This window comes from Paralichthys olivaceus, chromosome 1 (genome assembly GCF_024713975.1).
Source record: "Paralichthys olivaceus isolate ysfri-2021 chromosome 1, ASM2471397v2, whole genome shotgun sequence".
Classification (NCBI taxonomy): Eukaryota; Metazoa; Chordata; class Actinopteri; order Pleuronectiformes; family Paralichthyidae; genus Paralichthys; species Paralichthys olivaceus.
The window spans coordinates 14,711,803-14,738,858 of NC_091093.1; the positions used below are offsets into that span (position 1 = coordinate 14,711,803).

Sequence of the window (27,056 nt, forward strand, 5' to 3'; positions counted from 1 at the left end):
TGTGTGTGTGTGTGTGTGTGTGTGTGTGTGTGTGTGAGTAAGAGAGGGCCAGATTAGATTCCCCACAGTGCACCGTACTCCTACTGTAGATTAACTGCTCTTAATGTGGTTTCTAACTCCAAATGTAGAGAACTTAAAAAGTCCAGTTTTGTACAGCAAACCACATGAGGCCCCTCCTGTAACTGTGGACTTATCCCGAATAAGAATAGAGAAGAAGAAGTTAAAATGCCATGCAAAGCAGAAAGTGTCTCTAATTTTTATTCCTCACAATAGGAGTTCTCGAGTAATTATAATTAAGTATCTTCCAATATTACATCAGGTGCCCCAGGGATCCACATTCACAGGTAGAACTTAGGCTTTCTCCCTATACAGCTTAATACCAATGATTGCAAATTGCAAGGTAAAATAACAAAGAAACCATTAAGTAAGTGGGAGAAATATAACCTGGACCAATGCGTTCTTTGGGTCGGTGTGTTTTAACAATTGTTTTTTAAGTTTGACAACATGTCCCCAGAGCAGATTGTGTTGTCTGACCACATTAAAACTCCTGAAACTTCATGTGCTAGAAAATTAAGATATCCATCCATCACCTGCGAAACTATAAAACACAAATTCAATCATTGAGTCTCACTTTATGGCGCTTGATTTCACAGCGATGTCCGAGCTTCACTGTGGTGAAGTGACTGGAAGTGTGAGGGCGAGTCTACAGCATGGGTGTCTGTTTTATTGTTGAGTTATAAATAAATGTAACACTTTCTGCAGCCATTACTACTCAAAATACTTTTTTTTTTTTTCCACTCAGCTGTTTAAAGGCTTTATTGTAGCCCCAGGGCTGGTTGCATGTGCAGCTCACATTAGAATGAAGCAGAAGTGAATTCAACCTGTCAGAAACTGGGAGGCGAGAGACAGAGAGAAGACAGGTTGAGAAGAAGAGACAGAGCGGGGAAGAGAAGACTAAGTGGGCTTTTTACACAAGACTCAGGTTATGTCTACAATATTTTTTTTTTCATCCAGGTATCATGGGATTTTTTGTTTTAAACACAGATAAGGCATTGATGAACTATATCAGAAGGTTTAATAAAGTGAAAACACTTCCTAGATTCACTCCAGATTCTCCTTTAGTTCATGCCCCACTTCTCCACAAGGTTTTTATTGAAATTGGTTCAGCAGTTTTTGCATAATCCTTTTGAAAGTCGGACAAACAAATAGCAATGAAAACACAACCTCTTTGGTGGAGGTAGATATTGACGTTTACACTGAGCACATACGTAATATTCTTTGATCAGCTTGTGTATGTTGAGTGTGTGTGTGTCCCCAGGTACACTAGATACAAGAGTGAATGGAAATGTTATGTGGGTGAGTAAAAAAATCTTCAAAGACCCAAACATTTGTATTTTTGGGTCGCGAGCAGGACTTATGGTTATGACGCTCATTACAGCAACATATACAGCCCATAATAAGGACAGACCATCTGGACAACACAGTGTTAGCCTGCTGTACTGAATTGCCCTTTGGCCGGATGCCCTGTTCTCTCTCACTCTCCTGTCCTCGCTCGCTCCCTCTCACATGTCTTGCCAGGTTTGTTGTCTGAGCATGTTTTGCCCTATAATCAGTCACTTCTGTGGGGATTAGAAAGTTAGATTGAACTGACTGTAGTCAGCTGCTTGTTTACTGCAAGATTTTACTGGTGACTTTTATAATATAACTTTTAGTGTCCTTGTGCTTTAACTTCTTTTCACATCATTATCAATCTCTTGGCCCCATTGACGGTGATGAAACGGAGCCACGGCCATGTGGTGAGAAGCAAGTGTTAACATCTTGTGTGTCGGTTATATTTGTCAGGGAGCAAAGCTTATCATGACATTGAGTTACCTAAAAGTACACAGAGAGAAGTTTGTGTGAAGTTGATAGAGACTAAGTCATGATGTCACCTTAAGGTGAGCCTCTGTTCCACTGGCTTCTCAATCTGTCTTTCAGCTTTTCTGTCAATTCTGTAAAAACTGAACTGTGCTCCTCTGGTTTTTTTCCCCTAATCTGAGAAAAACTGAGCTGCTGCTGCTAGAACTTCAAACTGTAGTAGCTCGGATGGCTTCAACTGAACAAGCTAAGTTTCAATGCCAGTAAATCAAACTCCATGATTTTTTTGTAACAATTCCTACTACAAATTTGAATAGTTACAATAGAGCATTTTCTAATTGCCACATCAAAAAGAATTGAACATGTATGCAAGAGGTCCATGAAGATGCTTGGTTTATTCTTCTCACTTAAAGGGACAGTTTACAAACAATGTTTTATTACTTCTGAAGAAGAGGTCACTTTGGCTGAAACACTGTTCACACCTGAGACACTTCACCCACTCCTCCATCAGCATAGTGGTGGGTAGATAATGAGTGAATTTTCATTTTTCTGTGAACTATCCCTTTAACCTTTTATTATTAGGGATTCATATTTACCGATATCAATTAGTGTTATATTGTTTTGGCTGCTACAGTTTCAGAAAACATTTTAGAGATTTTTTTCACATTCTAACTGACAAGATCCATCTGATCCTCTATTTAGAACATATTCACTGATGCCAACAGATAACTTTCTAAGCATGCTCACATCAAATTTATTTATATCCAGTTTTTTTGTGTGTTTTTTTCATATTTCTGCAACTGAGCCAGGAAATTCCTTTTCTACAGCTGTTACTACTTTGAATGCCCAAAATGCGTGTGCACAGGATACAATTTGTTCCCACACTTTGATGAATTCATTTTCATGCTTTTGATGGAATCATTTGCACCAGATCTGTGTATATTTACAACAGACCAGCGTCTCCCACAGTGAGCTGACGCACAGGGTTAGCGGCTTTAATCTGTCAATCTTCTCACTTCCCAAATACGAGTGTTGCAGTATGAAAGTCTTAGAGAGGTTATGAAATCTTGGATGAATGTAAGTTCTCGTCTAAGTAAGGTGTTAACACAAAGTGTTTACGAAATACATGGAAACATGAGGATTTCTGCACCTGCTGTTCCACATGATTTTCCTGTTTGGATGATGGATTTTAACATTTTACATTTGAAGCTCCTTGTGGGAAATATTGACAGCTTAAAGTTAAAGTCTAATTTGCATTCTGCAGTGAATCTGTGGTGTAGTGAATAAAGTGGTGTATGCATCCTCCACCACTAAGACAACCTCACCAAATCACTTCAGCAATATCCCAAAATAAATTTAAAATTTTTCTTGACCATGACCTTAGCTTCACCATTACAGATATAAGAGAGATGCAGCTGGACACATCGAGAAAGTTTAAAATCCCCTTGTTCTTTTTTAATCATGTGTAACATTAGCTGTTTGGTTGAGTTGAAGCATGATACTGAAGCATTGGACTAGCTGCTTGTGCCTTACTTTGAAAAACAGTCACCGAAGTGCAGTGAATCATGGGATAGGTTTGGCCTGGGAAGGATCCATCCATTGGAGCCTTTGTTTCTCTGGGTTGAAAGAATGCATTTAAAGGCCGCATTTAAAGGCGTCTTTGAAATGGGACAGTTGTGCCACTGACGCAATTGGTCATCAAATGCAGCCTCCAAAAGATGCGGCCCCTGAATTGAGACGTGGCTGTAGTCGTCAACAGTGTGCCAAAATATGCCACTCTACAAAATACATAGCGGTGACCGTCAAAGGAAATTCTGGGGAATGGTTGTACTGTGAAATATGAGTCACGTTGTTGTTGTTCTGTTAAACTTTCATACTGCACTCTCTCTGGAAAGTGAGAAAGATGACAGAATAAAGTTCAGTTTGTTCTGAACTGTTTTAAAGCATTCACCTTAAAGGTCAGAATATGGGAGCACTCCAAATTTAAGGGTGACAGAATAGACCAAAGTGCTTTGCTGTATTTTTAACTTTCGGTGTGGTAAAATGTCACCTTGATATACTTATATATTTTCTTTCTTTCTATGACCACTCACAGTTCTACAAAATGCTTTCACAATCCTTAAATTTTTTTTATAAAAAGACAAAAATATTAAGAAATGTTAAAAGACAAAGATTTCTTGTATGAATATATATCGAATCCTGCTCTGAGAAAAAACAATATAATATATTGTCATAGCAGATGCTAATTTCTGTCACACTACAGCAATTTTTGATGGGATAAGTTCCTTAAGTCAGTTGTGTTATTGAAACCACTTCTGTCAGTGCGTCGTAAATCACACTGGAAACAATTGTCTGTGTGTATTTCAACGCTGTCACCTCGTGTCATTCGACTCAGTAAAACTTTCATTAAGATTTACTTTGGTCTCACCACACCCGAAATCATTTGTCACTTCAGACTAACTACAAACTGTTGCAAACACGGAATTCTTGTGGCTTCGTTTGGGTTTTATTTTTCCCCTTTAAAAATGATCACAAAAACAAACATCGACTCCCTTCTCTTTCTCTCTTGTCACTTCACACTAGCAACAAAAGTTCCAGTCGTCAATTTGGGATTTTAATGGGTCACACTTTTGACAGCCTGCATAGTAAATTGGAGGCTCTTGGAGGCCAGTGAGAACAGTCGAGGGCATCTATGATTTAACATGTCCTCAGCACCTCCCACTGCAGACAGATGTAGCTCATCCCCTCACAGCGACAGGAGCTGTGGGCTTAAACTGATGCTAACTCTTGGTGGTGCTGGAACAATTCTGTTCAATGTGTATAATTCAATAGGCCTTGTGGTCCAAACTGGATTCGGCTTTAAATGAATAATCGGCTGACAGCATCAAAAACAAGCCAGCGCTGTCAACAAGCTGTCAAACTAAATAAAACAAACACTGATTCAGACACTATACCCCCCCGCCCCCACATCCACCCTTTTCTCACTCTCTATTCTTTATGCTGTTAGTGACTCCTGCTCTGCGCTGCTGCCTGTTTACATATCACTACAAAAAACACACACACGCGTAAATGATGACTCTAATCATATGTGTGCAAAGTTCATTTTTTCTTATTTGTTTTACTACTGAAATTTCAGTCAAAAAAACGGTGACAGTAAGGTTATAACATGAACAAGCAGGATAATTTATTATATATACTGTGGACGTTTATTGGGATTATTTTTTACCCGAACCAAGGCACTTCTGAAATGGAATCATTTTATTATTAATACATTTTATTATTTATTATTGTAGTTTTAGAGTGATTGGCAATTACCTTGTATTTATTTGTTCAAGAAGCTGTTTGTAGGCTTTAGGTATAACATTTTCTACAGATGAGAAATTGACCATTTAGATTTGGTTTCGAAGATAATATTTGGTCTGAGAGTTCGAATAGGAGGAGAAAAAAGTGGGTGGGGCAAAATAATGTGAATAGGCAACTATCAGACTGACAGTCACTTTGGAAATGCCCCTTGGGTAGTTGAATTGGGCCCAATCTCTAAACAGATTCTGCACGTGAATATGCAGAATCTGTAGGTGAGCCTTCTGGTTTCTATTTCTAGGTGACCAATCACTTTTGAGCAGGCTTTGATTGCCAGCAGGTAAACAGTCCGTGTGGAGAGAAGAAGAGGTGAAACACATTGACCGAAATGCTTTGGCTATCGCCTTTGTAATTGATCTGTATTCATATGCAGATAAATTGTCATCAACATGGCAACCCGACTCACCTCCAAAACGAATCACTGCTTATGTTTATGTGGGGAAATGTTTGACTCCTATATTTGCTGTCTTCACCAAAATACCCAAGATTTAAAGCTAATTTGTCTTGAGACGACAGCCGATGGGCTTTGAGTTCGATTTAGGCTTAACAAGACCTGGCCCCTCTCTGAAGGAAGGTCAGGACTTACAGTAACATATGAAACCATCCTCTCTAGGGACCAGCTGCAGGTTTTGATAACTGGCTGCCGTCCTTTCAGACTGACCTTTCGGTTCACTGACTGATCGGCTCCCAGGTCGGTTGACTAACTGACCAGATAACTGGCTGACAGACTTAGTGATGGCTGAGTGACTGGCCGGCTGGTTGATGAAATAGCTTATTGGATGAGCGGCTGAGAATGGTGCAGGCTCACGACTCAAAACCAATAGAGCAGAAACAGCAGCGTCTTCAGGTCAGATTATCAATACACACACAGAAACTACATTTTAGAAGTTTGGTTTGAGAGCTGTACGCTTCCAAGAGATAAAATGACGTTGGATCTTTTTCAGGAGAGCAAATTTCTAATGTGCACTGACAAATATGTTGTTGTTTGGTTGTACTGTTTTATGCCCTGCAGTGAAGTGGATTAAAAAGTCTGGTCTGTTACCAAAATGTGGGATCAAGCTGGATAAACATTTCTTAGAATTGGAGAAAAAGGCATCAAATTACTTAGCATGACTATAAGCAAATAATCACTCATCCTTTTTAAAAGATGATGCATCTTTCATGTTCTTTCACAGTTTAGAAGTGTTGATTGATGAATGATTGCCTTGTTGCATCACTAGATTTTAAAAGTGTAATTGTTTTATTTTGGCAGCAAAAATCCTTATACAAAATCAACAAGTTAAGTGTATTTTAAATATCAGTTAAAAAACGATGCAGCAACATACAAAATGATAAAACCCTAGTGACACAGGAGAAAGACTTAAAGTGTTTTACCTTGAAAATTTTTTCTCTCTTCAATGAACCTTAATGCTTTTCTGTCTGACCTTTACCTTCGGAGCTTTGGTCCTACAGCATCCATGCGAGTACACCTCCATCGAGCAAATGAGCTGGTGAAACAGTTACAGGCTGTACTGAAATCTGAACTAAACCAACCAAACAAGGGTTGAGCGACTTTTTACTTCCTGTGAAATGTTGAGATGAACTCAGCTGAGCCTGTTGGGAACATCTACGAGATACTCTTTTTTTGTAAAGTTGAGTCTATATGACACATTCTTCTGTATTATAAAGTTTAGGATAGAAGTGCTTTTTCAGATCATTTAATAAAACAACTGTATTTGTGCTCAGGGGTCGTAGATTTTGTTTTGGAATCAGAGTTATTTGGCCTAAATGAACTATCTTCAACTACAACTGATCTCTAGATTATTGAAAGAAGCCCAACTGGGTTGTTTTTTTTCAGCAGAGGTTGTTGCATATTTTGTCTTCAGTATTCTGGGGCTCCAAATCAACAATAACACTGAGAAACTCACATTTATTCATGCTATTTCTCAGTGGGAGTCACCACAGAGGTCTCACAGCATTGTTACTACAACACAGTGAAGCATTGTTACAACTTAGTGTCGATTGTAGTCTGATTGGATCAAATTTGCTTTCTTTTCATTCGATCACTGTAATAAATTAGATTAGTTTCCCTTAGGATAATATAATATAGGACATAATTAAACAGTATATAGAAGCTACATTCCCTAAATCACTTACGTAATACAATTTATGAATTCTAAACCTTTAAAGAACCATTGAAAAAAACATTTAATTATATTTTATTAATTAAAAAACAATGACTTGTTTTACTTTACTCTAACAAAAGGCTTTAAAATAAATCTGTTTAAGCAGTTCCCTGTCCCTCGTTAGAGCAGTTCATTAGTCATCTATGATCAGTTTCTGATTTATTTTCAGTACCAATATTTCTTCTGGGGATCCGTCCCACATCTCTCCCTTTAGCCCCCTTCATTTGCTCATCCCTCTCCCTCTCTCTATCAGCAATAGTAAGAAACTATGGCTTTATATCCCTATAATCAGTTATATGGATGTATAGCCCTGTTTGTTATTCACTTCATCTCACTCTTTCCTGTCCTGCTGTATTTATGCCACCGTACACAGATACAATACATTCACATATACTATGTAAAGCCCATATTCGTCCCTCCGGGAAACACACATATGATTGTGTGTATCACTGCTTACACCTGACAAGCATGTGGTTTAGGAGGCTGGAGTTTATGCATCATCAGATAACAATAGATGTGTATGTAAAGATGGACGACACAACTGCTCCCTGAAAGTAAAACTAAAGCATCTCGATCAACCCCTGGTGGCTGACAGTTGCATAGTTCTCAAACCCTGCCTCCTCCATATTAGTTGATGGGACATTGACCAAAATAAAAACTCAAAGTGCACATTAAATAAATATTTGTCAAAGATGGTTTCTGTCACTTCAGGGAGTGTTAATAAGTTATCTGATGCTAAATGTGTGCAAAAATGTCATGATTGACAGCTGAGACTTTCTCGTGATTGGTTGAACAAGCCTGTGTCGGCAGGACCTCAGTACTGGGTCTCTATGATGACCACTGCTCAATCTCCAAATGCTCAAGATGGCAGCGTTCATATGTGGGATATTTTGGCTTTGTTTCTGGATAGCAGGAGAAGGTGGATATGTGCCGTCCATCTTTGGTCTTCACTGTCATTCACATTTTCATTTTTTCCACTGAAAGTCTTTTCTTAAGTGTGCCTGTTGCTGACAGCTGTGGGATTTGGACGTCATTACACATTAGAAAATGTAATATAGTGGGACGAAGTGGAAATGCATTGTGCATCCTTATATACAGTCTCTGGTTCACATGTAACACCAGTGTCATTAACTTAATACTGACCATAGTAGAGAGCCACTGTGTGAAGTTGGTTATTGGCTGGAGTCTTGCTGCAGGGTTCCAGTCCCCTGACTTAAAAAGTGTTGCCCAATATCCTTATAAAAACAACTCAGATGTTTGTCACTGGTCACATCCAAAATTAGATAAGTTTTTGTTTCCTGAAGTGGGACTCTACTCTTTTAGTAGTCAGATAAAGTTGCTACCCCTCTGCCTGGAAAACTGAATAAGACCCACCCATGTCAGCAGAGAGTTTGTGTGACAGAGGGAATAAGAGGGAGCTTCATGCATAAGATTCAGGGTGGAGATGGTGACAGGATGTCATGCTCCTCAGGAGTCAGACCCTCCTGAGACCAAAATCGCAGGAAAGCTGAAACAGGCGGCTTCAAGTTCACTTGATCCTTGTTTTTCTTTCTAGTTGCCATCGTTTGAATTCAGAAATGAATAATTTGAGTTTATTTTTTAAGAAAATTTTGAGTTTCTTGAGGAGTTTAGATTCAAATGTTGTTACTGTTAGCAACAGAAGCCGGAGTGTGTGTGTGCCTCAGTCCCTTGAACTTTGTAGCAGCTCTTAAATGTTTTCTGTTTAATCTCAATAGCAACCCATTCATGGTAATATGATTACTGTCCCTTTAATAGGCTAATTACAATAGCCTGTCATGTAGAACGGCTTATGCTGGGTAGGTGTGATACATGTGACCTGTGAGTGAGTTTATGTGTGTATGTCTTCCCTCCCTCCCTCCCTCTCGACTGTCAGACTGTATTTATTCATTTGCTTATTTATTTTCTCCTCCTCTCTTTATCATTGCCTCTCACCCAATCGCTCCGTCTTCGTCTCCCCGCTCGCCTTTTCCTTGTCTTCCTAACAGACTGTTAATCGTTGATTACTGCAGCAACAAAAGGTTAGGTGAAAGTGTTGATGGGATACTGTTGTCGTGGGAAGTGCTGAAGGCAAGAGCCACCATCCGCCGAGTTTAATGATCCTGTGTGCATGTGCGTATGTTTAAAATCCTTAGCTAAATCATGCGTGAATGCGGGGTCGTTTGTTAAAGAGTTGTGGGCTTTTGCGCGCGCACACACACACACACAAACACACACACACACACACACACGCACACACGCAGTAGAAGATCGATGTCCAAGGTTCTCGGTAATGCATCTCTGTTCCAATCTGTCATCCTGAAAATGACAACATGCCACGATCATACAGGATATATGGCTGCACACAAACAGATACACACAAATGTACAGATACAGATTAGGAGACACACATGCACCGTGAGGCGGGGGGAGGAGGACAAAGTAACAGAAATTCAAAGGAGCTAAGATACAAACAGCGAGACACAGTGAGAAAAATAAAAAAAATAAAACTGAATATTTCATTTTAAATCCATTTTACCTTCCTGCTTCTTGAGGAGGCCCACAGAGGGAACATGTCGTGTCATGTTAAACTTGTCCATCAGAATGTGTGTGTGTGTGTGTGTGTGTGTGTGTGTGTGTGTCTCCTCTGGTTCTCTTTGTATGCAGTATGGTTAACGTGATGTCTGTCTCTGCATGATTATTAATAATCATATTGTTTCTGGCATTGTGTGTGTGTGTTTTCACACATTGCATAATAACAACTCTGCAGGTCGGCAAAATGGGCACATAGAAACTGTTGCTATAGAAACACCAGAATAAAAGCACCCTCCCTGGTAACGACACAAGTTTTCATTTCTTCCTGTGGGATGGGAAAGGGGGCTTCACTCTTTGTGCCCCCCCCCCCACCCGCAGCCCCCCGTCTCCCTTTGAAACGAGACAACAGTTTCTCCCTCTTCTATCTCCATGTTCCACTTTTCTTTTGCGTCTCCCTCTCTCTCCCCCTTTCAACCTCCCCCTTCTACACCTCCTCAGAGGCCTCCGTTTCTGCATGTGAGTCAAATTTTCTGCACTCACACACTTGGCCGTGACTGACGGTGTCATGCCTCGCTGTGCTCCTTCTGTTTTTCTTGATGTCATTCATTCAGTCACTGTTTCCTATTTCACTAAGTTGACCCCTCCACAAGCTTCACTTGTCCTGTGTGATTCCCCGTCAGTGTGATGTCTGGACTCGGACAAATTTTACCCATCTCAGCCTCACTAGTTGGTTCAGTCTGTTCTTTCCCTTTCCTTGGTGCCAGTGAGTCTTTCTACCTTGTGTCAAGTGCTCCAGTTATTTCTCCAGTGTCCCTGCTTTTTTATTTTTTAGCTTTTTTTTTTAAGTCCAGCTGGTTTTCCCTGCCAGATTTGTTTGCCTTTGCCTCTGACTGTTCACCTGTGTACCAAATGTGTTTTTTGCCAAGTAAAAGACAGCTATTTGTCGAATTTAACTTTTGTCTCAGAGCTGTGCATTTGAGTCTTTTTTTTGTGTGATTCCATCAGTTTTTACTGACTTTTAATTTCATGGCCAGAGGCTGTAGCACTCTGGCGGTGCACCTGCAGCGCTAATGCAAAGGAGGCTGGATTAGAGGAATAAATTATCAGCATCAATCATGAACAATCAGATCAGCTCCTCTCATCCCATTTAACAACAGTGTGCTCCCAGCACTCACTGACATTTCGTAATGGAGAAAAGAGCCCGGAAATCTCCCATGAGGAAGCTGATGTGCTTTATCAGGAGGTGCAGAGTCTGACAACACAAATACACACTATACCAAATATGCAACAAGTGTGGATCAGTTTAGGGGCTAGTTCAGCAGTATTTATTCATAGATGAGGAGTGTGAGCTATTCTTCAAATTATAGGCTGCAGGTAGATCAAACATACAAGTCTTGCTGCTCACAAAGAGCTACAGAATTTCATCAAGTGCAAAGGAAAAGTCTCTCATACATAATACAAGTATTTGTAGATGACGAATACAAGTTAGAATAACTACATGTTTGATGTGCTTGTAGTTTTGTTTTCTGAGTTTGATGTGTATTCCACGTTCCAAACTGAAATAGACAGAGGACAATACATTTTCTGAAATAAGACGTGGTCTGAGCGTGGAGAGGCCTGCCTTCAATTTTTGATAGCAGACAACACTGTCTCAACTAATTTGTGTTGACATCCTCCTCTGGTGTGTTCTTCTCCTTCTGGAAATGTTGGTCTACTAATGTCATGGCAAGTAACAACATGACTGAACTCATGCAGTTGTAAGTTATATATTGGCACCAAGCAAATGCGTTTTCAAATCCTCATTATATCTAGATATAATTTTAATCTGATTACATTCACACCTGGTTTATTTTCAGTGTCCACAGTGTGCACAGAAATATGTGACATAACATTTTACTAACTAGGACAATAAAAGGACAAAGGGCATAGAATGAAAACATATATATATATATAAAAACACGACTCTATCCATTATCCATACGGCTTGTCCTTTGGATGTCGGGGGGGGGTGCAGCTAATCCCAGCTGACATTGGGCGAGAGGCAGGATACGCCCTGGACAGGTTGCCAGCATATCAGCGGGTCAACATGCAGAGGCAAACAGCCATTCACACTCACATTCACAGCTAAGGTCAATTTAGTGTCCATCCAATCAGCATGTGGACGCAGAGAGCACCCCTCTCACCCCTGGCTGAAATGAGATTTGAACCAAGGACCTTCATGCTGTGAGGTCACAATGCTAACCACTGTGCTTTAAAAAAAAAACAATAACAAAAAAGCGTGAAAACATAATTGGAGCTGACAGTTGGAGTACTTTGTATCTCCTTGAACCACAAAGTGAAAGGACACTAAACAGTATGAAGTATGAAGTATAATTTACTGTGGACCATAGGTATAGGTATTTCTCTGACCCCTCCACCAATTTTCCGTTTCACTTTGTACTTGACTGGACTAGCCAAATAAAAATGGGGTTTCTATCCCATAAAAGTAATAAAAATTGCTTTAACTTCACAATACATTATTTTGTGACAGCTGTCACTTTTTTAAAGGGTGTAAATATTAGACCAAAAGTTTTGCATGGAAATGTTATTTGCCAGGATGAAGCAGACTTCCATCACTCCTTTTACTTTACTTTTTTCTTACACTGCATCTGTCAGCATCATTTGGAGGCATTAGCTCTCCCTCTTTCTTGTCCTTCATTTTAGCTGCATCTGTTCATGTACCTCAGTATTTTCTCAACTCTTCCGGTTCCTCTCTTTCTGTGCACATCTCTCTCTCTCACACACACACAACCTGCTAGCTCATGTGAAACATCAATGTCGCTACAGATGAATAACAAAGCATACTGCAGCATATAGAGTATTAGAGCCCCACAGGCAAATATATACAGTAGATGCAAAGAGCTGCATCTCCTTCCCTTGCTTTCGTCTCTACCTGCTCATTATATAATCATCCCCACCTCCCTCTTTAACTTTTAAAACCTTTTCTCTTTTTTTTACGTTACTGAATTGAAAGTTCCAGGTAGTTTCTAGAAATATCTTTCTATTGATCTTTTATTTTGCCTTTGTACCTTCATGCATCAGCCTTATACATCCAGTATATCTGCTCACTCACACCATCAACCATGTTACTCCAGAGACCTGTGGTTGCAGCTTCTTGTAGTGGACGGTTGGCCGGCTCACACACATTGTTGGTGTGTTATTGGAGTGCACGGCTACACACATGCAGTTATTACACAAATCTTCCAGCAGAGCTTCTCTATATGTCTCTGTACATCTCCCTCACCTCTTGTCTCACCTTCTCTCACACAGAAACCAACTAGGAAAAAACCCTGATGGAGTGAATTCACAGGGATACGCTTCTTTATCCTGCTAACTCCTCCTAACGCCATAAAAGCCTGGTTCACACAATAAAATACTCATCTGCATTTAGGTGTTACTAATTAGGTAAATACTAGATTTGACAGGACTCAATTAATATCACTGGAGAAAGAAGGCTGAATTATTCATAACTGAATTACTTCAACCCGTCTCTGGCCATCAGTTTAATACCGACATTCAGTGGTGTATGATGGCAGCAGCGCAGGCTTAAAGGCATATTTTCCACCAAATTATATCATCATAAAAGGCAGTGTATGATTCATCAATTTAAAGAAAGATGATTAAAAACACCCAATCTTGAATTCATTTTAGAGCTTTATGGCTTTTTAAGTGATGTTGAAATAAAGATAAGTAACAACCCCTCGTTGTAAACCTGCCTGACAATCTGCTCATGATAAAGAATGACTCCTTTACATGTACATATTAATACCATGATATGTTATACGATAATTTTGCAGTCTACTTGGTGGACAGTTAAGGGTATAGGATGACAAACAGATAAAAAGTTGTTAAAGGTGCTGTAGTCTTCTCTGCTGATGAACATGGTTTCTTGCTGGGAGTAGGTGGCTGTGATGGTCGCTTGCCAAAAACTTCAGTGTCTACATGAAGTTCTAATATCTCCTTTGAGCAGTGCTACTTCAGGGCTTACTGGATGCCAGGGCTGTCACTTTATCCAAAAAACACTTTTAGAACACTCTGTGTTGCTCTGCTTATTTGCAGTGCCTCTTCCACGGCAAGCTAAGTAGAAAGTCTATAAACAACCATGCATTTGTTCATTACTTTACCGTGTACGATATAGAACCCAAACACCTCTCAGACACTTTGGTGTAATTGTGTACTCAGGACGGCTTTGGTTGCTAGCGTCCTCCATTTTTTAATAAAAAAACACGGTACTGGCTTATTTTACTGATAGTGTTATAAACAAAAGTTAATACTAACGTTTAAAACTATACTTGCACTTTTTGTTTTGTGTTTTTTTATTATTGGAAACAAATTTGGCAATTAAATAAATTAAGTTTGATGCTGAAAACAAATGTTACTGAATGTAGTAAACACTAAATGAAAAACTGTATCGTTGTTTCCAGTGACATTTTTAAAAGCAGTTATCCTGTGAAAAAACAGGTCACATTCGCTGTAGTGTAAGAAACACCCAGGTTATATGAGGTTAGCCCATCAGTCAGGTAAATATGAAAATAGGCAAATAGCTTGAGTGAAGTTAAATTTGTATTTTTAATTTACATGTCAATATTCTCCAAGGGAGAGGGTGATAAAGTGTTATATTTGTCAAATCCCCTGTCAACTGGACCATGACTCATTGGCAGTGGAGGTGTTCATTTCACACTGACTGAAATAGAGCTAAAGATGGAGCTCGACCACCGATAATTGTGTGTGTGTGTGTGTGACTCATCACTTTGATCAACTGGAAGGTTAAAGAAAAGATCGAAATAAAGTCCAACAACATAACTGCTACTTACAGTCTAATTACATTCGCTTTTTCCACAAGTCATGAATATTGTTGAATTAAATGCGTGAACATTAAATCATTTAGAATACCCCAAGTTAACAAAAGAAGTGAGTAAAAGAAAAAAATAGAAGGTTGGAGTTAAGACCAGGAAAAATTACTATTTTACAACTACTATTACCATATTTTTATTATAATTGAGATAATAACTTACCGTGGACATTTCACATGTATTTTTTGTTTAAAATGAGAAATAAAATGGCCTCATGCTTCAGGCAGGCATTGCTCATGGTCAAATAACATGTTACTGTAATCTCACATGCTAAACCTGATGCAATGTCAGTAACTAGGACGATATGAACAAACAACAACAACAAGAAAACACCCCAGGGTATCACACCAAAGTTTGTCATGTGACCTGACTCGGGGGAGATTGCTCCCTGTTGTTGCCAGGTAATTAACATTAAGTGAATTGTTACATAATATCCATTTATACGCAACGTCTCAACTTCACACGTCAAAGACACAAAGAAAAACACTGAAGGTGTCTTTTAGGAATAAAGCTGCGATAGATTATAGAGAAAAAAGAGAGAAGCAAATTGGTGATGTATTTATTTAGCAAATCAAAACCTAAGTAACTGCTGCCGTCGGAGGCATTGGGCTTCAAGAGCGCTTTAATTTATTTTTCTGTTGCAGTAAAAACAACATTATTGTCAGATGTAACAAGCAATTGATTTTCACTGTCAGGCAGAAATATCTTTATTGAGGAAGGGAGGATTTTATAAGAAGTTTAGAAAGAGAAGTGGGGGTGGCGGCTGACCACAAGCTACAGAGACCGAATTAGAGCATCTCAGCATCATTTCACAGTTTTCCACATGTAGATACACACAAGCAACAAACATGCTCACAAACATTTAGAAGATTGCTTACCATTGCTTGCACCCACTTTGCTTTGCTGACACATGCTGAGTTAATGGGTTCGATATTCCCGCCTAGCCTTGACCGCAGAATATCCCGAAGTGTGATTTTGCTGGAGTAGTTGCGTGTGTGTGCTGACTCTGTTCTCTCCCTATCACATTTACAGGTTGACTTTTCAAGAATGCCAAAAAAAAAATTCACCAGGTTTTTCTCTTTCCGTTTCTTTTTTAACTTAATGGGCTAAAATATTGAGCAGACTGCCTCTATTTTCAGACACAACACTGCAAGCTAGAGGGGCTTCAGTGATTTTCAGTGTCACATCTTTTCTAGTTAGATGGCCCTGTGTATATCTTCGTGTTTCCCCTTCACTGACTCAGGAACAGGGCTACAACGTGTCTTGGAAAACTCAGGCCCAGGGAGGAGCACAGAACTTTACTCGGGTGACATTCACAAATGTGTTGATGCAAGATACCTCTACAGCTAGGACCGCAGCTAAAAACAGCCATGATTTAAATAGTTTTAAAACAACAATAGATGTAATGACTGTGAGTGATGCGACTGGGGTCACGTGCAGTGAGGAAGTATCTGTTAACAATTACGGCCTGACTGGGTTTCCTCTCAATTCTACAAAGCTTAGTGTTTTGGTTTTGAGTCCAGCAACATTCTAATTCACTGTCAGGGCTCTCATTATGTCCTGTCTGGCTGCAGCAGGCAGCTGTTTCCAGGCGAAATGCTTTAAAACCCACTACACCCAGTGACAGACAGACAGGGTTAGTGACGAGCTGGCAAGTGCAGTGGATTTAACAGCCTGTTATTTCCCACACAAGTTAGTGGAGAGAAAATGCTGAGCTGAAAGAGAGATATTATATTCCCCAGGTGGACAGAAGCATGGCTTAAAATAAATCAGTGATTCCCTATTTTGTTGCTGAAACTTTACTTGTTATCAACTAATTTTTTTTTTCTGTTGCCACCAAGTGACATACAACTATTGATTGAAACAGGGAACTACAAAAGCAGTGCTCCTCAAGTGATGACCTCAGACTTTCATAGTTATCAAAGGACCTTTATAAGTAACAAGGTCAGGGTCTTGATCAGTTTGCACGGCAATCAGGAAAAAACACTCGAAGGTTGGTGGACAGCACACACCTATCTAGCAATGTCAAAATGAAAAACAAAATCCTGGATCCACCCCCTCAATTTATTTCACTCCTAAATTAAAGGTTCTTGGACCCACCCTTTACCGAGTTTCAAAAAATTTGGCTCAGCAGTTTTTACGTAATCCTGATAAGAGACACTAACAACAAAAAGGTGAAGGTAATAATGAGGCCCTCGAGATCTTCCAAGATAAAAATACAGTTAAAAGGAAGTGGTAGTTTTTAGAATGTTTAATTATTTCACATTCTGCATTACTGTCACTATTGCTACAAAACGTTTAAATTAACTATTATCGAAGGTCTGTTTCTGCATTGTGGGATGTTTCTTATCCAAAACAGTCATAAAAGGGACTTCACAGTTAATAAACCCCACATGTGTCACTCATGTCACTGTCAAAGGGAAGTGGCTTATCTCATTCTAAACCTTTGACCCCAAAGTGGCCAATCTGAAAGACCCTTATATTCCGTGGCCGTGCCGACATATTTCGTAATGAGCTGTTGTTGGGGCAGTGTTGTGCACTACATTTGCCATCGCTTCATAAAACTGCTCTGAGTGCTTTGGCATCACAGGACTGACAGCAGTTCCCAAACCCCCAAACAAACAGGCTTGGGCTGCTCCACTGAGACAGTCGAAGCAAATACAAATAATGGAATGACAGAATTCCAGCCGTGCCCATGAGCAAGTGTGTCTGCAGAGACGGTATTATCTGCACTGAATAATCCATCAATCATGATTCGTGAAACATTTTGAGAGGTGTATTATGTGCAACTTCACAGGCCAACTACGTACTCTCAATTTATTGCTTTTTCTTAAGTTTGTTAGATATTTGGTTTCAGCGCTTAGTTTCGATTTGAATCATCACCTTTCATTCTATTCAGAACGTGAAGCTGTTGAGTTGTAGGTTGAAGGATGATTGATTACAGAGGCAGAGTGGTGCCCCCCCTCACAAAGTCAATCTGTTGTGTTTTTCAAAGCCAGAATGATGAAAAATGAAGATAACGTTTGATGATACGCACAGACACATGCACATGTAAATATGAGTAAGAATACAGTCGTGTGCAGTTCCCCCTCTGTCTCTCACTTTATCCTTATTTTCCTCTGCTTGTCTTTGATCATGTCTCTCTTTTTTCCTCACACGTACACACTCATACACACAAACACACAATCCATCCCATCTATCTCTGCTATCTACAGACAGCATCCCCTGCTCCTTGCTGACAATGCTTGGGATTTACTTTGGACACGGCCTTGATTCTCCCTGTGTATCTCTTCGTGTTCGTGTGTGTGTGTGTCACAGGACGTATGATACATGTTTCCCCTCAATTCCTTTGGTTGTCATGGTGACCTGTGACTGTGCATGTCCTTTCCTTACCACCAGTTTAGCCCATCACCTTCACTGTAGATTCAATTTACAGTTTTGACTCTTTAATTTGCATCTAATTTAGTTTATTAATCTTGTATTTGACAAACTCTTAAATCAATTGTTGTATAATTAAAGGCATCATAGACTTTACATCATTGTTTGTTAAAAGTTTTTTGGAGTTTGCAACTTTTCACTCAGTAACAGTCTTAACTTAAGAGTTACAGTTTCTATTAACCGGTTAATAGGCTCTATGGTTTTTGCAGACAGATTTCTTCACATTAAAAACCATAGTAAAACGAGTTGCACTGACCATCTATTCACAGTTGTGATGGGGGCAAGTTAAATATGGTGCATAAGTGTTAAAAGTAATTGCTTTCACAGGAAAACAGTCTTTTTAGCACAGTTAACTAAAGAGTGGATGGACTTTCATATGATTTCCAAAGACCTGCTTTTATCCCTGCGGAGCACCAGCTAAATGGCCTAAACACTTCAATCTAACTGCAGTCCCATTTACTTAAACTGTTTGACAGTGGGCTGACAGAGCGCGAGGAATGGCGATACAGTGAAAGACAGACAGAGAGAGGTTGCGGTATTTGTTCTTTCTGTGATAAATATAGGAGGTGAGTGGGTGGAATAAAAACAACCTAACACTCCAGCAGGATAAGAGAGGAAACACAGAGAGAGAAAGAAATAATGACACCAGGACAGACACAATATGACACAGCGACAATAACGGTGAGAAAGCGAGGGAGAGACGTAATGACACTTAAGGAGGATATGGGAGATACTAATATAGAGATAATTGTGATAAAAGAGGGATGGGGAGACATTGGGAAGGATGAAGGGATGAGAGAGCAGGACAGAGGGAGAAAGACGTAAGGGAGATGGAGGCTGATGACAGAGGGCTGGGGAAACAGATACAGGGAGCTGCAGGGAGGAAAAGATGCATGGAGAGGCAAACCGGAGGCGATAACACCGCTGCAATGAAGAGAGCAAGGATTGGACATATAAGGCTGAGGAGAGAAAGAGATAGAGGAGGGGAGATGGAGAGACAAACACAATGTGGAAGAAACACGACGACTCTGACACAGAGATAATGAAAAAGAAGGGGGTGGAGGGGGGTACTTGAGAAAAGGTGGAGAAGCGAGAAAGAAAACGTGGATGGAGAAAAACAGACCAGACTCCTCTCCTCTGTTCTCCTCTCCACTTTTTCATCGCTGGTATTGAATCACTGCAGTCAATAGTTCTACACAGCGTAACTTAGAAAGATGCATTTGATTTGTGGCCCAGCACGCCATGGAAAAAGAAGGCCGGCATTTGATTTATGAGCCGGGGACCTTGTGGTCAGGTTGGACTCGAGCGCCCCACATCTTTGCTGCTCCTCGGCACCTAAAATTTAACAATCTGTCTGATTGTTATGTAGATCTGTGCACTGACCCAATCCCTCGCTGCACAATGCAGTAGGTGTTTGAGTTGTTGGGCAGAAATGATTAGGAAATAATTCATTTTTCTGCCTTGGTTATATCTACAACGTCTATACTGTGAGATGGATTGAGAATTACTTTGGTTCGATTGTTAACATGCTGCGCTGCACTAAGATCTGAAAAAATCCTCAAGCAATTGTTAGTATCATATTTAGGTCTTTATATAAAATGAAAATAAAACTTTAAACTGGAGAAAAGTCTTAAAGCTTGTGGGATTTAAATCAAACAAACACACCTATAGGATTTAGTTGTGTATTTTGATAAAGACTTACACAGTGTGCAGGTTTACATGTGTGTAGGTGTCTTGACCTGAGTGCATAGCGCATCTGTACATGTGTGTTTATCTGTATGTATTTGCAGCTCCTATTTCATATACTTCTTATAGACACGACCATTCATTCAAAAATAAAATTAACACATTCACACTCATTACCTTTTACGTGTAAAAGTAACACTGTGCCCAGAGTGGAGAGGTTGAAAGGGAGAGAGAGAGACAGAAAAACATTTATTCATCCCAGAATATTTGTGTTAGCTTTTTGATACACAGAATATCTCCTAAACAATGTGAAAATATTTCAAAAAATCTCAAACATGTAATGACATAGTCAATCAGCACATTTCACCACTGTAGAGTCTGAGATAATTTCAAAGGTAATGTTATTAAATGTATCTGTTAAATCTTCAGCGACACAAGAAGTCAGAAAATGGGCATAATGAGTGAGGAAGAAGGATGTAGCAGGTGCTCCATGTTTGGCCCTGCTAAACACTTTCCAGACGACATGCGTATCATGAGAACCAAGAAGGAATAGTGTTGTAGCGATGACGTGCTTCTTTAGGGATGAAAGTGTCAGTTGGTCAGTTTGCATGTTTACAGCTCTTTGGTTTGAACTAAGATGTCTCTACAACTATTGCTTGGATTTCCATGAATAGAACCTGTAATACTTTATGTTAAACAGACATTAGCATTGCAAACACCCAAATAGGACGGTGACCATGGTGACCATTGAAGGCTGCTGTCTGCCTGCTAATCATTCATGCTAGTGTAGTTATCTTGAACATGTTAATGTTAATCTCGAAGCACCACTTTGTGAAAATACAGACTCACAGAGCTGCTAGCATGGCTGCATGAGCGACTCTGTTATTTCTTACTGTGAGTAAGATGTTACAGTGTTTTATTGTCTTGCTCACACTGACAGCTGTTGGGAGGACTGACCATATGGTTTGGTTGTTTGTTACGGGACAGTCTCTCCAGTAGAAAAACTATGATGAACAAACAAAGACTGAACCTGAGCATGAAAATCTAGAGGGGGAAGAAGAACTCAGAGCTAAGTCAACAAAGAGGCAAAGTGTTTTTTTTGCTGAAATGCCCCAAGTATGGGGCTGCAATGTGGCATCCAGTGTGATGCAAATGTCCACCGAATTCTACTCATCCCATCTGCTCAGAGGTGGACAGAGGGGAATCTGGCAGCAGAAAAGACTGAAGACGGGAAGAGAGAGACAAGTAGAGACAGACTGAGGGACGGACACAAAGAAGGCTGAGGGGGAGAGGTGAATTGGGTTGGAAAGACAGCGGAGAGCAATCTGAAATTAATCTAGACACTCCAGATGGTTTGTGTGAGCACATGTACATGTGTGCTCCTCTGTTGTTGCCAGCTTGTCCATTTGGGCCGGTGTATAGGTATTTACGCATGTTTGTGTGTTTTGTATTACCTCGGACAAACAAGAACATCTGGTATGTGCACAATGAGAAAGTTCCTATCTCATTTTGATGGGAAAAGACAAAAAGGCCCACACACGAATACACACACATTCACAAACACGTGCGCACACACACCCATTGATGGATTGGATTGTGACCCAGCAGATAGTTGACTTTGGAGTCTACAACACATTTCTGTGCGTGTGTAAGCGAGAGTGTTCTCGACGATATAAGGTTAATAAATCAATAGCCATCGCTATCTGAGAAACAATTACTGCTGGCTTTCATGTTTGCCACACACAACACACATACACACACTCACATACTGTGCGCTTCGTGCACTGCATATTCTAGTAGCTGTAGGAGTAAACTGTATAAAGTGTTTCTGGAGGAGAGAGTAGCATAAGATGAAAGATGGAGGAGAGAAGTGGAGAGAGTTTGTGTGGAGTGAGTGTGGAGTTTGTAAATGAGGGATGAGGAAGGGAGGCACAGCACTGTGCCATAGTGGAGGATCCTTACACCCTGATTGTGTTTCATTTTTTTTCTCTTGGCTTCACTTTTTCCACGTCATATTCCACTGTTGCCTTTGATGCAGCTGAACAAACTGTGGAAACTGAAAGTCGCATGCTGTGTTTGATCCATTAAAACCTTCTCATCAGTTTTTCTTCATCCTTTTTTTTTTTCATCATAATTCAATTTTGGTCAATTAATGCTTACATACTTGTTTCCAATTCACTCGGCTTTGTTTTGCATTCGCTCACATTGGCCTTCTTCACTAGCTCTTATTAGGTTTTGGTCTTTTTTTTGGGTGGTTCTGGCGGGTCTCCTCTGGTTCTGGTTCTGTTTTTCTGCCTATCAGCAGTGAGTTATGTGTGTAGCTTTCATCAGATTTGTTACACATTATCTCAGCTTTTGGCAGCTTTAACTGCTTAATTACTACTTTGCTGGCCTTGTTTTCTGGCTATTCATAAATTCTTCAAAACATAGGGTCTATTGCCTGTTCTTCTGTGTGTGTGTTTGTGCAACTCCTGTGAGGTTTTCTCGTACATGTGTATGTAAGTATTCTGCAGCGACCGACATTCGGCGGCGGAGATATCAGATGCCAAAAGTACTGCTCAAATAGCACAGATAAAAGTAAAGGTGGTGCAGGAGCATATAAGCACTTACTCTTTGAACCTCTTACAGGTTTTTAGCACAGACATTTTTATTATACAACCATTTGATTTCTCTTACTTTAAAACAAGTGGTTTTAATTGCATGATAATTACACTTTAACCACAGCATAGATTTTGTAGAAACACTTAAGTTTAACAGTTTGTATGCTACACGTAATTATCCAATCTGTTGGACATTATGTGCAGAAATGTGCAGAAATGCATTTTCTGACAAACATTTAAGAAAACTTTTTTTTTTTTAAAGCTTAGTTGCAGGTTGGTGTGTGTCGTGAAAGGTATAGGCTCTATGTGTATTCAGTGTGAAGGGAGGACAGTGTTGGGATTGTGTAAGGTCTGCTGTCTACATGCTTTAATGTTTGCATGTTTTATGTCATGAGATTTTAATGAGTGAGCAATGCGATCACACGGTGCACAATGTTAAAACAACACCCTACAATATTCTGTCCGTGCCTGAATGCGTATGAATGTGTCATGGGAGGTTATTTACGGTTTGAGATCGGTGCCCTAACACTGTCGGATTAAAGGGTTAGAGCCATGAAATCTAAATGTATACAGTGTGTACTCATATTCAGGCACTTTGCATTAAAAGCTTTACATGACACACGCTTTAGTGTCAGGGGAGGCGGTGAACCATGTGTTGCATTATGTTGGAGTTCCAGCAAGTACAGGGTTTAGTGCTCACTTGGCTTGGCACAGAACGTGTATCTAAATCTGCCCAGTGTTTTATTTCAATTACACAATCCATTGCATTATTTCCAAAGGTTTTTAGAAAAATTTATGATTCCCTTTCTGCACAGTGATATGAATCTACATGTACACTCTATTTCTAGTCCTAAAGTCTATTCAGATTTTGCCAAACGTTACAAGGCTACAGGCCAAACATGACAAATCTGTATCTTTGAAGTCCTTGAAATCTGTCGTATACAAGCCAGACGTGATTTTACATCGGACTGCTATTCTATAATCTAATGCAGGATGCAAATTTGAGTTATTTGTATTCTAATAGGATATTGTTTCATCTCTCTCTTCCAGCTGAATCTTGTGGTGGCGTAGTCCAAGGCCTGAATGGAACCATAGAGTCGCCTGGTTTCCCCCACGGCTATCCCAACTACGCCAACTGCACGTGGCTGATAATAACAGGGGAGAGGAACCGAATCCAGCTAACCTTCGTCACGCTGGCACTGGAGGAAGACTTTGATATTGTATCAGTTTACGATGGACAACCATCGCCTGGGAACTTAAAAATGAGGTCAGATATCATTCTTTCATTTACAGTTGGATCTTTCCTGCTCGTCTGCTCCTCTGATCTCAGTCTTCTCTCTTTCTCTTCAAACCTCTTCGAGTTTCACACTTTCACAGATCTACTCTCCTCCCGCCTCTAAACAGAAAGTTGACATTTGGACAACTGCATACTGACATCTGAGCTTTGAATACTTATTGCATTTAGATGGGGAATGACACAGTGAGTCAAAGAAGAGTGTTGGCTTCAACATGAGTAGATCTTCTGTCTTTCTATTTGGATGAATAGTTAAAAAAAGGATATATTCATGTGCATGGTATAGTTGGACTTAAAAAAAAAGTCATTGAGTAGTTTCCTACACTTAAAGCATTGACTGTGCTATTAACAGAGTATCACAGTCATTTTCTTGGAAATACATAAATAAACTGTATATGACAGTTAAGAAAAAAACTTCACATTGGCAAAGACTCAAAGATATAAAAATAACTCATCTAAGATAACAGCATCTAAGGATTCAGGCGACAACAAACCAGTTTTACCACACTATTTTATATGGCTGTGTATGTGTAGAGAGTACAGTCCTGGATATTTGTAATAAACATGGTGGCCTCATGCACAACACACAGTCGTCTTTCTTTCTCTCTCTCTCTCTCTCTCTCTCTCTCTCTCTCTCTCTCTCTCTCTTTTTCTCCTACTGTGGTTGGTTGACTCAATGACACAGATACAATCTAAATATAAGGCCATGGACCTGCACAGAAATGATGCCGCCTGTCTGTCTGTTTTTTTATTCTTTGATTCCAGACAAGCAATGTGTCCCCTGGATGTTAGCATTAGAATTATCAACCACATAGGTTGTATGAATGATGTTGGAGGATGTATTATTTTAATTTAAACTGTAAAATATTTATTCTTATCTTCAACAGAAATTAGGTTAAATGTCTTTGCTACACCGCTCGGAGCTTATCAAGTGCTGTTCAACACTGTAATTCATGCTACAGGGACTTTGGCCTACGAAGAATCACATCGGGCTTGTTCCCTTTTGCTTACACACACATGTGCTACAGGACAGAAGATGGGACTGTAAAAATATTACTGCTTTGTAGAACATAAAGACACATAGGGAGCAATATCATAACAGGCATTGCTTCCAATATGTATGTAATATAAGTTATGCATATCAAACTGAGGTCCTTGGAAATCACACAGATTAAATCACTCAAGGACAAACAGTAAAGAGAGAGTGCACACAGGCCTATAGATCAGACAAATGATCTGTGTGGGTGGGAGGGAAAAGAGGGATTCTTGTCATTTACAATACAGAGGAAAAAAATATCCTTGCACATTTTCCCCTTAAAAGAGACGTCAAAAGGAGAAGTCACATTGATGACATTAATTACTTGACAGCTTTGGTGCTTTAGGTTTTCAGCTTCACATGTTTATACAGGAGAAATTTAAGAATCTTTTACAGAATATTTTAAGAAACAGGACAAAAAGTAACATTTTATCAAGAAAATATATTTAATCAAAATTTTAAAACTTCATTTCAGTCTTTATTTCTGATGGAAAATATATGTCAGTGATGAATTGGCAGGGTCCCTACTGGGTGAGTTGGTTCTGTTGTTGCAGAGAGAACATTGTCTACAGAGCTGGCAAGCTGTGAACTGAAGCGTATTCATAGTTCTCTGCTTGTATGTAGGAGGTATGAGCTGGGAATGCACCAAGCAGTTGTTGAGGATGCTGGTGCAGTTATGGATAACAGTGGGTTGTTGTTTCTTTAAAGCAACATGAAGCTGTTTTATTGTGTTTCTTCTAGCATACAAGAGAATAGTGGAGACGGCAGACTATACACTGAGAACGTCTCTGTGGAGGTTTTTATGAAGGTTTATATCCCTCTCTCTTTATTGTTTGCTTCTTTGCATGACCAAGGCTGTAGTAAACATTATTTATAAAGAGATTAAGAGCTGAATTGATTTAATGGATAAATCCTCCCATTTTGGCAATAATGAGAATGTATGTATATTTTAATTTGTGTATTTAATTTATTATCACTTTGAAAAATTCATATGAATTGCCCAGTGCTTCAGACTATTTGCTGTTACAGATTTCTTTGTTGGGATTTACAGATTAGTTTGATGTATGCAATGCTATTCATAAAGATTTTTTGTGTAAAATGAAATCCCAAAACTCATCCCTAAACCCCCTTATTTGTAGTTCAGCGTGGTGCATCATTTTATCAGGTTTTTAGGAGAGATTTAGTGACGCTGTTGTTTATGATCTCACCTGCATCATCCTGCCTGTTACTTTAGATCCACAGAAAGCCGACGGAACTAAGAGGGTTTTGTTCGGGTTTATGTTAATGATTTGATTCACTGATCTGTGTTGTGATTATCTCTCAAGACAGGCCGACTCATAGGACTCCCTCAAAACACAGATTTATTAGATCCTTCACCATGTTAATTTCCAAAATGTCTCTGAAAAGGTCAAGTCCCCCTATGTCTGTGAAATCAGCTTGAATTAATTATGTGAACATATGAAAATACATCTCAAATCCCCAAATACATTAAAAACCATGACTGATCTTTGGAAGATTTGTTTTAATTTCCCTTTTATTCGATAATCTTTCTGTTTGCTTCCATCCATTTGGGATTTTTCCTCTTCTATCTTTAATATTTGACAAATTATTCTTTTTTAACATTCTATCTCTCTGGTGGTCAGTTTAAGATCAGACATCCAGTTCAACCACATGTCTGCAGTAAACACATGAAGCTCCTCTCACAAATAGACTGGATCTCTCAGTTAAGCTTTGAATAACTTTCTCGTGTTTGTCCAGTACATTTGCCTGCATCTGCTCATACATAAAAGTTGCTTCATTGTATTACGCCTTTAGCAGAGGACAGCACGACAGCAGCGACACTCGCTTGTCAGGTACGTCATGGTGAGTCCCTACATGCTGACCGCGTGTGTTCTTTGTATCAAAGCATGTTTCTGCTGAGAAAGTGGAGCCACCAGAGTGTGCTGTCTGCTGGCCCTACACAAAGCTACATCACAGCTGCTCTAGAATTATCCGACAATGTCTAGAACTACAGCTTTGGGGCGTGATGGCAGGAAATTGAAGTGCACCATTGACTCACCTGTGTCGTTCTCAGAGGGGCCAGACGTCCTGACAAATAACTGCTGCTATTGAAACACACCAAGTATCCAGCTCTGTGTTCATGTGAGACACTTAGGGGATGCAGTAGTGGACAGGATGAGAGAACAAAGATAAGTT

General features: G+C 39.7%; 1 protein-coding gene across 2 annotated transcripts in view; it reads left to right on the forward strand.

The window, feature by feature from the left end:
- The window catches only part of LOC109636748 (CUB and sushi domain-containing protein 1-like), a 380,253-nt gene that overhangs the window by 71,465 nt on the left and 281,732 nt on the right, over positions 1-27,056 (forward strand). For both annotated transcript variants that reach the window (XM_069528917.1, XM_069528922.1), the window contains exon 2: positions 23,581-23,797. In XM_069528917.1, coding sequence (XP_069385018.1) covers positions 23,581-23,797 — 217 coding nt within the window. The remainder of the gene's footprint in view (positions 1-23,580; positions 23,798-27,056) is intronic.